This window comes from Pelophylax lessonae, assembly GCF_965119305.1.
Source record: "Pelophylax lessonae genome assembly, chromosome: 7".
In the NCBI taxonomy this organism is placed as follows: Eukaryota; Metazoa; Chordata; class Amphibia; order Anura; family Ranidae; genus Pelophylax; species Pelophylax lessonae.
The window spans coordinates 120,101,578-120,115,240 of NC_138774.1; the positions used below are offsets into that span (position 1 = coordinate 120,101,578).

A 13,663-nucleotide genomic window follows, 5' to 3' on the forward strand; every position below is an offset into this window, starting at 1 on the left:
AATCAGCCCATCCAATCAGCAATCAATCTTCATTTTTTGCAAATTATGAACTTCCTTTTCCATTCATGTCTGGTACAGTTCCTGAGCTTTTAGTTCCAGTAGTGCAGGGCAGAGTAAATTCCTTCAGCACAAATCAGATGATTCAGGATGCAGATTTTAGGGAAAGAAAGATAAAAGGAGAATCTTTAATAGGAAAAGAAGGAGGGATTTAATCCCTAAACCAGCTGACTTAGTGTGGGTATCTACAACTTACCTAAATATGGCTTGACCTACTGAGAAACTGGGACTCAAATAAGTTGCTCCTATAGGATAGGATACACCCTGTTTTCCATGTATCCTTGTTCAAAATGCAGTGATTGACCCAATTTCAGACTGAAATGCAGGGCCACCACATCTTGCACCACCTGGCAGCTCTATCATGGGACCGGGGCTGTAAGTGTAAGGCCTTCCCCACCTTATCAAGCTCATCTACCAGGTATGAAACACACTGTCTTAATGTGTATTTCTTGTTTGTGCATACCATCACTGTTACTTTACAGGTGGTTGCACTGCTTGACTCTACAGTGATATAACACTAAACTTTGAAGTCTTCTAAAACCAGCTACCCAGTGAATCACCATTAGACATTTGTGATGATTCCCAATTGTTCCATAAATCAAGGTAAAACACAACCTTTATAAGACATGACTGTTTCAGGTGTTAGAGATTACATGAGTCACAATAGCAGAAGATTTATGACTGTAAAGGAACACAAGTACAAATCATCAATGGATCTTAAGCCTAGTACACACCATTAATTTTTTCATAAAAAAAAAAAAATGACAGCTCTAGTTGGAGCCGCTGTACTAACAATCTAATGTTAGTAGAGCGAGCTCCCCCACTAAGCTATTGTTTCTGACAGGGGGACGCGACCCCCCACCACCAGAATACTCCAGTTGGCTGAGAGCCCGGTTTAGGAGTTGGTTGGCTGCTGGTTCGGCAGCATGTACATCCGACAGAATCCGGCTGATGGCCCGGTGAACCAGCTGATGTCACCCGACCTTTGGCCTGTGTGTACTAGGCTTTAGTCCAGGGTCCAGGTCTTATGCACACCTGCAATGGATACTCCATTACCATCTGGCATTCCCTTATTCATACTCAGGCAAGTCGTTATACCTTGAAGTTTTGCACGTTAAAGAGGTCTGCATCTTCTGTTTGTCAACACTATGGTTTATGTCCAGTTTAGCAATGTTTCACCAATAGGTCACAGTACAGATTTCCCACAGGCAGTACAAATAAGCTGTCCAAGGGCATCAATAAGGCTTATAATTCCCAGATGTTGGCTTTCATTTGTATTAGGGTAGTAATTCTGTAACTCAACAAACCTAATGGTCATTCCTACCAAATATGTAACATAACACTGTGAACAACTCAAAATAGAACATTTCCATATGTATATTTGCAGGGAAAGTAAATCACAATTTGTCAGAGAGCATTGGCAAACCAGTACTTGTAGCCTGGTAATTCTGCAATTTGCAAGACTCGCCAGTGGACCAGAATATGTATTGGAAATAGTGTTTTTTTTTTCTTTTTAATAAAACACTGCAGCCTGCACACTTCTCCTAAAGAACTAAACACAAGCCTGCACCAGCCATAATGCCAGGCTTGTTTCAGAATACTTTGTCATGCACATGTATAGACTTATTCTATTGTACGTGTGCAAGTATGGTTATTTTTGGACAAGTGTAGACTGAACCATTTAAGGCTAATATCACACGAGTGCGACTTGTCGTGCAACTTTGGACCCAAATGTCGCATGACAAGTCGCACTCCATGATTTTCTATGATAACCATTCATATCTGTGGAGCTTCAAGTTGCAGCATCTTCAAAGTAGTTCCTGCACTACTTTGGTCTGACTTTCATGCGACTTGAGGTCCATAGACTTCAATGTAAACCTTTAAAAATCACATGAAAGTCACAACTGTATGATATAGATGGGATTTGGGTGCAACTCGTGAAAAGAATGCTGGCAATGAAAAAAAAAAAATGTCATGGGCGGGCCTCACCCCTCCCCACAAAATCCTTACCAGACCCTAATCCGAGCATGCAGCCTGACTATTCAGGAAACGGGGGGGGGGCAAGCCCCCCCCCCTGAACCACACCAGGCCACATGCCCCCAAAGCACCTTGTCACCATGTTGATGGGGACAAGGACTTTTTCCCCGCAACCCCCAAGGGCCTCTTCCACATAGCACCCCTACTCATTCACCAAAAAAAAAAAAAGGGTAGTGTAAAAAATGACCGTAGGCAGTTTTTGACAAGTCCTTTTTTTAAAAAAAAAAAAGTCCCCCGCTGTAGATCCATCATCAATCACGACGCCTGCCGCCACCAATGACCCGAAAAGAGAAAAAATAAAACCTCCTGCCCTGACGACAGTTCCTGCTGTCTACCTGCTCCACCATGTGACAGCTCTTAAATAACTAAGAGGTGGGGCCACCTGCTGACATCACCAGATGGCACCGCCCCTTGTGACATCACTGACCCAGCATGCTCTCGGTCGCTGATGTCACAAAGGGGCGGTGCATTAGTTATTTCCTAGCTGTCCCACGGCGCAGCAGGCAAACGGTGGGAGCCTTCGTCGGGGGTCGAAGGTTTTTTTTTTCTTTTTTTGGGCTGACGGTGGCAGCAGGCATCATGCTTTATGATAGATCTACACAGAGGGACTTTTTTTTAGTTTTAAAGTTTTAATTAAGGAATTGTCAAAAACTTGTGTTGTGTTTTTGTTTATTTTTTACACTTTCTTGGTGAATGAGTAGGGGTATCTTGGGGCTCACTTGTTAAAGGGGGCTCCAGATTCTGATAGGCCCCCCTGCCCACAGACTCCCACAACCACCGGCCAGGGTTGTAGGCAAGAGGCCCTTGTACCCATCAACATGGGGACATATTTTTTATTGCCAGCTTCAGTTGTTCAGGATGCGGCAACCGGCTTCCCGGCCCACTCCTTAATAACCAGCTAATTGTGGATGAATTTTCGACTGATGCAAAGTCAAATGGTTCTGATAATTTGGAATTTGTTAAAAAATAAAGAAACTAAACAATATTAAACTATTTTTTGATACTGCACATGTCTAACAACTTTGTAGAGCACAAACAAATAGATCACATTGGTCAAAGCCAAAGACTTGACCAAAGTCGCGTCAAAATCACTTCACAGTCGCATCAAGTCACAGGGGAAAGTTGCATGGAAATTTGCACGATTTTTAAGTCATACAAGTGTGAATGAAACCTAACACAATTTCTTGGGACATAAGGCTTTCATTCAAACATGTTCTTATGTATGGAACTCACAATAAGTTTATTTTTACCCCCTAAGCTTACAATGTCACAGCAACACACTGCTCTTATAGGAAACTGCTAGAAGTATAATTAAACCACCAGAATATACCTTCGTTAACCACTTGTCACCATGCTATAGCCGAATGACGGCTGCAGTGCGGTGATCTAGTTCTTATGATGGCGTCCGTAATCATGCCCCCTTTGCTGGGTGCAGGCAGTGTGCTCTGTGATCATAGTGTACTCTGAGCACTGATGATCACAGGTTGAGGTAAAGACCCAATCAGTGGCTCTTTACCACGTCCAATCACAGCTGTCCTTTCCTCATGCTGACAGCTCTTAAAAGGACATCTTCATTGCAATCTCACCAGTGCTGCCCATCAGTGCCTTCTCATCAAAGCCTATCAGTGCAGCCTATCAATACCCATCAGTGCTGCCTCATCAGTGCAGCCTCATCAGCGCACATTAGTGAAAGAGAAAAATTACCTGTTTGCAAAATTGTATAACTATAAAAAAGTGTTTTATTTTTTAGCATTTTCAGTCTTTTTTAATTTCTTTAGCAAAAAATAAAAAACCCAGTGGTGATTAAATACCACCAAAAGAAAGCCCCTCTGTGTGAAAAAAAATGATAAAAAAGTTTGTTTGGGTACAGTGTTGCATGACCGCGCAGTTGTCATTCAAAGCATGACAGCCTTCAAAGTTGAAAATTGACCTGAGCAGGAAGGGGGTAAAAGTGCCCAGTAGGCAAGTGGTTAATGTTTCTACCACATATCACTAATATTTTATTATTTAGTTTTATACACCTATCTTGACAATGTGCACAATTTTTTTAAACTGTTGGTAAAAAAGGTGGCTTTTAGCAGTCTTTGAACTAGTATTCATACTCTAAACGCAGGTGGCACAAAAAAAGTATAAGACTGCCAATCAGTGTTAATTTTGATGCCAAATTTTGATTTAGTTTTAGTCATAGTCTTTTAACTAAAATGCCATTTTAGTTTTGGTTGTACTTATTTTTTTTATTTATTACAGGTAAACCGCGCCGTCAATTTACGCAGCACTTCACATATACACTGCTGGATTGAAACACTGGTCCAGGTTTCATTGCTGTCTGTGTCCCCATTAGATTGGCTCACCCTTTTTATTTGTCCTGGTGAACTATCACATGAGAGTGAAAGTGAAAGAAACTACCAACTTTTAAGTTGTCTCTAGAACAGAAATAGATGGTAAATCTTCCAATGGGGATACTAGCTCTGGTCACCCTGGACTTCCCTCATTGTGAAGGGATTTCCCCTCACTTCCTGTTTTGGCTATGGGACAGGAAGTGAAGGAAAATCTCCCTAATGGGACACTGATTGCTAAAAAAAAAAAAAAAAAGAAGAAACTGCTAGGAGTTGTAAGCCTCCCCCTACTGTAATAAATAAAAAAATGCTGCCAGTTCTACAACAGGACTCTTTAAGTACCCAGCGCAATATTCAATTTATTTAATTGTACTAATACACTATTTTCAAAACAAAGATGAAAGACATGTAAAAAGAAGGGCTAATGCTTACCTTCTACTAACTCATGTTGCCGATATAACGGCTGTCTTCAGGAGCTACAATGACTAAAAAAATTCAGCATCCAACATTTCTTAAAGTGTCAGGTGCCTGGTTACCCTTTGCACATTCTGGTTCCCACCTGTGGCCCCTAAAATTGTACAGGACACCGTATTGAAATAGGAGCAGGAAGAAGGAACCCCAAAGTACAGTGGGGAGCCAAGCATTGTGACACATCTGGATTAATGCCAGATGATATTTCAGCAAGTGTAACTTGTGACAACAGCAAAGCTTGATGGAGCAGGTAAAAGATGGAATAGGTATTAACCCCTTTCCTTGTGGGTATTCTTTAATTTTATTTTTTTTTTAAATAGTGGTAGAATCACTTTAACAGGAAAAGGTAAATCACACTACAGCATGATACAAACATGCTGCTTCAGGGTGTACTTCATCAGCTCCATCATTACGGGATACTAAATTCTGGTGTAAAAAGAGAAAAATGTTATTTAAGTATGAATTCTTCAAAAAAGCTCCTTGTATTGCTCTAAACCTCCTACAAATCTCCAAATTCCTTTTTTTTTCTCTTTTTGCTTCTGTTGTCTGACTACCTGTGAAGGGTGGCAATGTTCATTCTGCATGGTCCCACTGTATGTAGGAAAGTAGCCACCCTTTCTTGCTCGCTCCCGAGATGGACCAGGGGCTATGGGATTTGTTGTGTTTATAGAACAGTGAACATAACTGCAAATAACGTGCACTGAGCGATCCAAGCAAACAGAAGTGAAGGGCAAAAGGTAAGGCTCAGGAGCTCCTGAAGGAAGTTACTAAGAGGCAGAAAAACATAGTAGGAAACATTTTTATGAAAAAAAAAGATTACAGGGCCATTAGGTAGACTATACAGCCCTCTTTTCTAAAAATAACCCATTTCTAGGACCCAACCCATTCCTACCCAATCAAACAGTCGAGTATTTATATCTGCCCACCCAGGCTAGTCTTAGCACATGAAAGAAGATGTATCATTACAACGTGTACCGCACTTCATAAGCTTTGGTTTGGTTGAGTCCCTTGTTTTGAATATTGCACACACAGGCCCCTGTTGAATTTTAGGACTAACGGCTACTAAAACTGTTCTGATTTGCTCCAGTGATTACTGCTATATCCACAATGTATACCTTCCCGATGTTCAATTATCTTTTGAAAGTTGACATTGTGTATTGTTCTACTTTTCTCAATAAAACTTGTTTGGAACAAAAAAGAAAAAAAAAAATAAGACTATCAATTAGTGTCACTTTAAAGAAAATCAGTCTTACCGGGTATTAACCTTAGCCGATTCCTTATTCTTAGGGCACTTTTTCCTGAGCCATCTTCACACTCATCCTCATCATCACAATCACCACTTTGTGACTCCTCATCTTCTGCAGTTCTTCCATTGTTTTTCCTGCGCTGTGTTGACATTCCCTTTAAAAGCTGAGGACATTTGAGAAGTTATTTAGAAGAGAAGCCTAGAATGATAATACATTAAAATAATGCCAAGATTATTAATACAAACATGATATACAAAGCAAATATTGTATTGCTCTGCCTTTAGCTGCAACTGAACAACACATTTCAAACGCTTTCTGGCTCAGGGTCTCTCCATTCCCAATCCTACCTAAATGTCCCTCCCTTAGTAATATTTAACATACTCATGTTGAAGTTCACATCAAATAAGCATTAGTTGCATACATTTTTTTTTTGAGCCCTACCCAACTTACACTTGTCGCTCAAGTGGCCAGAGGGCAGCAATATGAAAGAACTAGCTGAAGGTCAGTGAGCAGCTGTCTTCGGGATTAGAGCTGGACTCTTGTGGACAAGTGCCATGACTTTGAAATGGAAGTGGCTTCAGTCATCGAACACCTTTCAAAGGCAAAGAAGCACCCTAATCTAGCAGTGGTCAGCTCTGTGTGATATAAAGCTGGGACAGTATAAACAAGAGATAGAGTGGTTGGAAATAGCTACTGTACTTTGCAAGTCTCTTGAACATCAAGGGCTCAACCTAATTTATTCCAAACTGAAAGACAGAATAGATGTGAGTAGAAACGAACAAAGATCAAACAATACCTGTGTAAACAGGTCACTGCTAGGACATGCAGAAAAAAAATGTTTTCTGTATGTCATATTCACACTACAATGGAGCCCCAGGCTTTGCTGCAGTGAGCTGTAATAATATGCAGACATGCTGCATTTTATCGCATTGCATCGTACAGGATCACATGTCACTGTACAACAGCGTAGCACATCGTGCTGCTGTACAGCAACATAAAGAAGTGTCACTTATGTGCACTGCCAAGTAAAGCTTCACCAAAAAAAAAAAAGCGACCTGTGTGATGCTCTTAATAGTGTACCACACTGTCCCCTACCGCAGTCAGAATAGACAGCTGCCAGAGGGCAAAATGCTGCAGTTTACCCCTCCAGCACCTGTCCATTCACCTTATCCCCTACTGCTGCAAGGTTTTCATTTAAAAATGTGAGTTCTGGTGAACGGGTCTCTAATTCTGCACCTTTTAATAAGGCTTGCAGACCAGCCACTGTACATGTACACTATAGACAGTCCGCTTCCCATTGTTCCAAGGGGGGACGTAGCAGTCCTCTGAGAACTGCGCTTCTGTGCATGCCTGCACGCGCAGGCTTGTGATCACAGGCTAAAAGTATAGAGCCAGCGAGAGTGGCTCTGTACCATGTTGCTGTGATAATTTACAGCATCACACAATGTGAACAAGGAAGCACACTTTACTCTAACACATTGATCAGTGAGACTCCTGACTACCAGCCAGCACCAGTGCAATGCAGTAACAGTGCCAAAAGTATGGAAATCCATCCCTCCAATGTCATTCCCACCACAATATTCTGAGCTCCATTCTATCTCTGATCTGACCTGTATATTAACCCCTTACCCCCCCTTTTCCTGCACATTAACCCCTTCATCTCTATCCCCCAATGTAGGTGATCTGTACATTAGACCTTCAGCTCCTAATCCCTCCATGTATGACCTGTACCTGCACCATTACTAAGCTCCAGGTTTTAACCCCATTAACAACGGCAAATGGGGTGCGTGGTTTCAAAGAAGAGGTCATTGGGGATGTTCTTACTGTACTGGCATTATTTGCTATGTTTTAAAGCAAAAAGTACGGTGAACAGTTTTTTCCAATCTTTTATCTTTGGACTTTTTTTTACTTTATCTAGTAAAAAAAAGCAGAAAAAGAAAAAAAAACTAAAAACAAATAGTTATTAACTACAACCAAAAGAAAGCTATCTAAAATAAAATGAAGAAATTAATAATAATAATAATATAAAATGTATTTGGGTACAGAGTTGCAAGACGGAGTAATTTTCAGTCAAAGTATCACAGTACTGAAAACTGAAATATGGTCTGGTATTGTAAAGGGTACACTGGTACCGAGATGGTTAAATGATTAGCCACTTTTAAACAGTAACTCACCCTAGCTCCACCCCACTGTGGGAAGATAAAGAGCTAAGTGTCAGTGCTCAGGCTGAATGTCCAAACCAAATGTTATGTGAATAAAGCCAGCACACGAAAAGTCTTCTTCCAAGTAAAATACTTTATTCCAACATGGATAGCGGTGACATGATGACAAATTCTGACATGTTTCGGCTTTACACTTTCCTCATAGCCATGAGAGCTATCAGGAAGGCGTAAAGCCGAAATGCGTCAGGATTTGTCATGTTGTCACCGCTATCCATGTTGGAATAAAGTATTTTACTTGGAAGAAGACTTTTCGTGTCCCGGCTTTATTCACATAAGATAAGCCACTTTTCTTTGAAAATTTCCTTGATGTCACTGTGCTTTTGTGATCCCCGAACACCAGGCGTTTGTGTATTAGCCGGCCGGATATTCATTTATAGATGCATTTTTATGCTTTTCTAAATGCAAGTGCAATCTTTCATGTCACTTTTAAAGGTCCATACGTGTTTACACTATGGCGACTTTTATATCTTTTAGGGGAAATTCAATGTGTGTGATACCCTGAGGTTGGACTGCATGCTGTATAAGTTCCGAGGAGGGCTGCAGCCATGATTGAGTAACACTTTCTCGCTGATCCTATGCTCTGTGCATTTCATGTGTGGTTGGATTTGCCAATCTTATACTTTCCCTGAAGAGATAAAGGCCCTGGCTGGGTACAAGCCCCAAGTGCTACTAACCTCTTCTTATAAGAGGTCCATGCAAGCTGGTAAGCGGGCATTATTGTTACGGTGGAGGTCACACTACACTTTTGAAGTCAGCATCACAAGAAGGATTCTTCTTTATTACAATTGGACTCCAGAGAATACGGTTTTGATTTTCGATTTTTCACTGTCTGCACTGGTGTATTTTACCTGGATGGACTTCTTCACTTTAGGACATTCTTCTTTTATTGTTTGAATATTTTTTTTATTGATTTACTCAATATAAGTTAGCGCAGCTCTATCCTAATTGCATTTATCCACTGTCTATCTCACAGCTGAGTTGCTGCTTTTGGAAACCTTTGGATATTCGAGCGCAGTTTTTTTCTTTATAGTCCCTGAAACTGATACTCCATTGCTCCCCCTGTAACGCATCTGGCTTAACCTTAATTTTTTTCCCACTGGTTGCAGTCTTTGGAGGGAGTGCCATAGGGGGGGATCAGTTTCAGGGATTGCCTTCAGCAGCCAACCCCCCTATTCTGATCTCCCCCTCTTCTGTTCCCCTTTCCTCAAGAGCTGCTGGCTTCTCCCTCTTGGATATAGCCTGTGGATTTCTACCACTTGTGACTGTTTTTTTGCTATTTTGTATTATGATAATTTTGTATTCCCTGGGTTAGTAGACAGAGCGTTCTTTGACTTGTAGGTCACCAGAGGAAGCTGTGGATTGCATATCACATGCCATGTCCGTGGCTGGAGGCGATTCAAACCATGGCTTAAAGCTCATGATGGAGGCCTGGAATACATGTTCTCTACTTTTTTTTTTTTTTTTACTTCCTCCTCTATGGTCCTACGAGCCGAATTCCAAGGTGCAGCATGGACTGCAGGGTTCACTTGTGAGGTCCTAAGGCAAAGCACGTACGGGAATAATGCCCAGTGTAAGTCCCCATTGGTTGCTGGTGTATTTAAGTCACGATGACAAGGTATGGCTCCTAACCCCCGGACGACGTCCGTTATGCTGAAACATGTGGGGTGGAGTCCGTGCTAGTCACATCATTGGATACATCGATCCAGGAAGTGACATTTACTATCCCCGGGATTGTTTGCATAGCGCTGTATTTTTATACATTCTGCATTTGATGCTTTACTTTGTGTATGAGTCCACTTATTCTGGTAAGTGTATATGATTTACACATGCTGGTGGAGCACTAAGGGAAGTCACTACTTATGGATCACTTTTTTTTCAACATTTATACACCTTCTTGGGGGTCACTGGATTCCCAGATAGCAAGCGATTGAACTGTAAGTTTGAAAATGACTTGCTATTGCTAGACTTGCCAGGCTTCACAAATTTGTTGCAAAATTGCAGCAAATCCGCATTGCATGACTCCAGATCAACTTTCTTTGCAAACATTCTGAAAGTCTGCTGCAAGTCCTGGTTCAGTTATTTTGTGCAATAAGCATTCCACCACAGGGGTCACTGACTTGTAGAGCTCTTGCTGTAGACTCACAACTGCAACTTTGCTCTTGCTAGAGACTTGCCATGCAAGTTGCTACAAATTGAAAAATGCCAATTAGAACTTGTGCTTTAGGTGCTCTGAAAGTGTACAGTGAAAATGAGCTGCAAGTTAACAAGACTTACAATTCAACACTGCCACAAATGTGTGGCAAGTTATACTTACTATCTGGGTTAAAGTTTGGGACTTTGTTTTTGATTTTCATATTTTGGACTTTATTTTACCATCATACACCTGTTTATTTTTCATTATGTTTTCACTTTTACGATGTATACTATTCAATCACTGATGTTGTATCACTAATGTTTCTTGTAATAGCATTTTATTTATAGCGCTGCACAGTTTATTTACATTGGCCTTTTGAGCCAATTTTGTCAGTTGGTGCATTAGCGGCTACTCTTGCCCTCCAAACGCAATTGCTCTCTTTTTAACCATTCATAACTAAAGCATAATAAACTATGCTTCAGTATGTGATTGAACAGAAAGCCTCAGTACAGTGCAGAATGTGTTTCCAAGCAAGAGGGGTTTATTCTGGTCAAAGTTTCTTTGTCAAAAAACACCCATAACACCCACTAAGTGATGGTGTCACCAAGAGCATAATTATTGTCGGGGACATTCCCCACATCTCCTGCTGGACGCTCTGGTTCCCAACACTGTGGCTGCCCACATTCTTTTTTTTTAAATCAGCTACTTCTCCAGCAGCCAGCTGTTTTCTCACATCCCCAGGGTGGCAGTGTCTGCAGCACTCAATTCATAAGGCTGGCCCAGCTATTAGTAATGAGTGGGGAGGTCAATGTCCAGGGAGGTCTGGGCAGAGATGGGACAACTAGAGTTGGAAGAGTTGGGACAACAGCGGCTGGCAGAGGAAACAGGAGTTAAGAGGGGGAGATGAGGCATGTGGGGAGCAGGAGGTGTAACAATGGTGTATATTGGATGCTGGGGGGTTTAACATTGATGTATGTGAGGCAGGACCATGTATAAAGTGTACAAGCAGCACTTTCGTACCAGGCCTTGGCCCCATCAGGTCAGCAGGGGGGCCCATGTCTGGCAGGAGTTGCCTGTGAGCCAGGTTGGAAATTGGATTTGTCAGACCTTATACACACTTGCCAACAAGAGATAGGCATTCCTCCTCCAGGGAAGCTCTAGAGACCTCCCTCCAAATGTGACATTTCGTACTCTCCCTGGTCTGGCAAAGGGTAATTAGTAAGTTTCTTCACCGTTTACTGTATGCTCTACTGTCTGTTACATACAGTGCCTTGCAAAAGTATTTGGCCCCCTTGACATTTGCGACCTTTTGCCACATTTCAGGCTTCAAACATAAAGATATAAAACTGTAATTTTTTGTGAAGAATCAACAACAAGTGGGACACAATCATGAAGTGGAACGAAATTTATTGGATATTTCAAACTTTGTTAACAAATAAAAAACTAAAAAATTGGGCATGCAAAATTATTCAGCCCCCTTAAGTTATTACTTTGTAGCGCCACCTTTTGCTGCGATTACAGCTGTAAGTCGCTTGGGGTATGTCTCTATCAGTTTTGCACATCGAGAGACTGAAATTTTTGCCCATTCCTCCTTGCAAAACAGCTTGAGCTCAGTGAGGTTGGATGGAGAGCGTTTGTGAACAGCAGTTTTCAGTTCTTTCCACAGATTCTCGATTGGATTCAGGTCTGGACTTTGACTTGGCCATTCTAACACCTGGATATGTTTATTTGTGAACCATTCCATTGTAGATTTTGCTTTATGTTTTGGATCATTGTCTTGTTGGAAGACAAATCTCGGTCCCAGTCTCAGGTCTTTTGCATACTCCATCAGGTTTTCTTCCAGAATGGTCCTGTATTTGGCTCCATCCATCTTCCAATCAATTTTAACCATCTTCCCTGTCCCTGCTGAAGAAAAGCAGGCCCAAACCATGATGCTGCCACCACCATGTTTGACAGTGGGGATGGTGTGTTCAGGGTGATGAGCTGTGTTGCTTTTACGCCAAACATAATGTTTTGCATTGTTGCCAAAAAGTTCGATTTTGGTTTCATCTGACCAGAGCACCTTCTTCCACATGTTTGGTGTGTCTCCCACGTGGCTTGTGGCAAACTTTAAATGACACTTTTTATGGATATCTTTAAGAATTGGCTTTCTTCTTGCCACTCTTCCATAAAGGCCAGATTTGTGCAGTATATGACTGATTGTTGTCCTATGGACAGAGTCTCCCACCTCAGCTGTAGATCTCTGCAGTTCATCCAGAGTGATCATGGGCCTCTTGGCTGCATCTCTGATCAGTCTTCTCCTTGTATGAGCTGAAAGTTTAGAGGGGCGGCCAGGTCTTCGTAGATTTGCAGTGGTCTGATACTCCTTCCATTTCAATATTATCGCTTGCACAGTGCTCCTTGGGATGTTTAAAGCTTGGGAAATCTTTTTGTATCCAAATCCGGCTTTAAACGTTTCCACAACAGTATCTCGGACCTGCCTGGTGTGTTCCTTGTTCTTCATGATGCTCCCTGCGCTTTAAACTGACCTCTGAGACTATCACAGCGCAGGTGCATTTATACGGAGACTTGATTACACACAGGTGGATTCTATTTATCATCATTAGTCATTTAGGTCAACATTGGATCATAGATCCTCACTGAACTTCTGGAGAGAGTTTGCTGCACTTAAAGTAAAGGGGCTGAATAATTTTGCACGCCCAATTTTTCCGTTTTTTATTTGTTAACAAAGTCTGAAATATCCAATAAATTTCGTTCCACTTCATGATTGTGTCCCACTTGTTGTTGATTCTTCACAAAAAATTACAGTTTTATATCTTTATGTTTGAAGCCTGAAATGTGGCAAAATGTCGCAAAGTTCAAGGGTGCCGAATACTTTCGCAAGGCACTGTACATTGTGTATGGTGTGTTATATGTTGCATACTTACATACCCTGATTCCTGCACCCTGTACACTGGGCTGTACCATTATGTTTAACATCTGCATACTGTACACTGGACTGTGCATTGCATACAGATGACCCCTGAACTGTGTGTTATGCACTCCTGCAATCTGTGCTTTTCATACGCCTGACCTTTGTGCTTTGTGTATTACCTATTCTTGCCCATGTGCTTTGATGTGATGTACTTCTGTACCCTGCACACTGTGTGTTACTACTCC

At 41.5% G+C, this 13,663-nt stretch overlaps 1 protein-coding gene across 1 annotated transcript in view; it reads right to left on the bottom strand.

The window, feature by feature from the left end:
* The window catches only part of GPC3 (glypican 3), a 791,583-nt gene that overhangs the window by 188,178 nt on the left and 589,742 nt on the right, over window positions 1–13,663 (bottom strand). Inside the window, exon 7 of the mRNA XM_082262873.1 lies at window positions 6,155–6,311. Within this exon, the coding sequence (XP_082118999.1) occupies window positions 6,155–6,311 (157 nt within the window). The remainder of the gene's footprint in view (window positions 1–6,154; window positions 6,312–13,663) is intronic.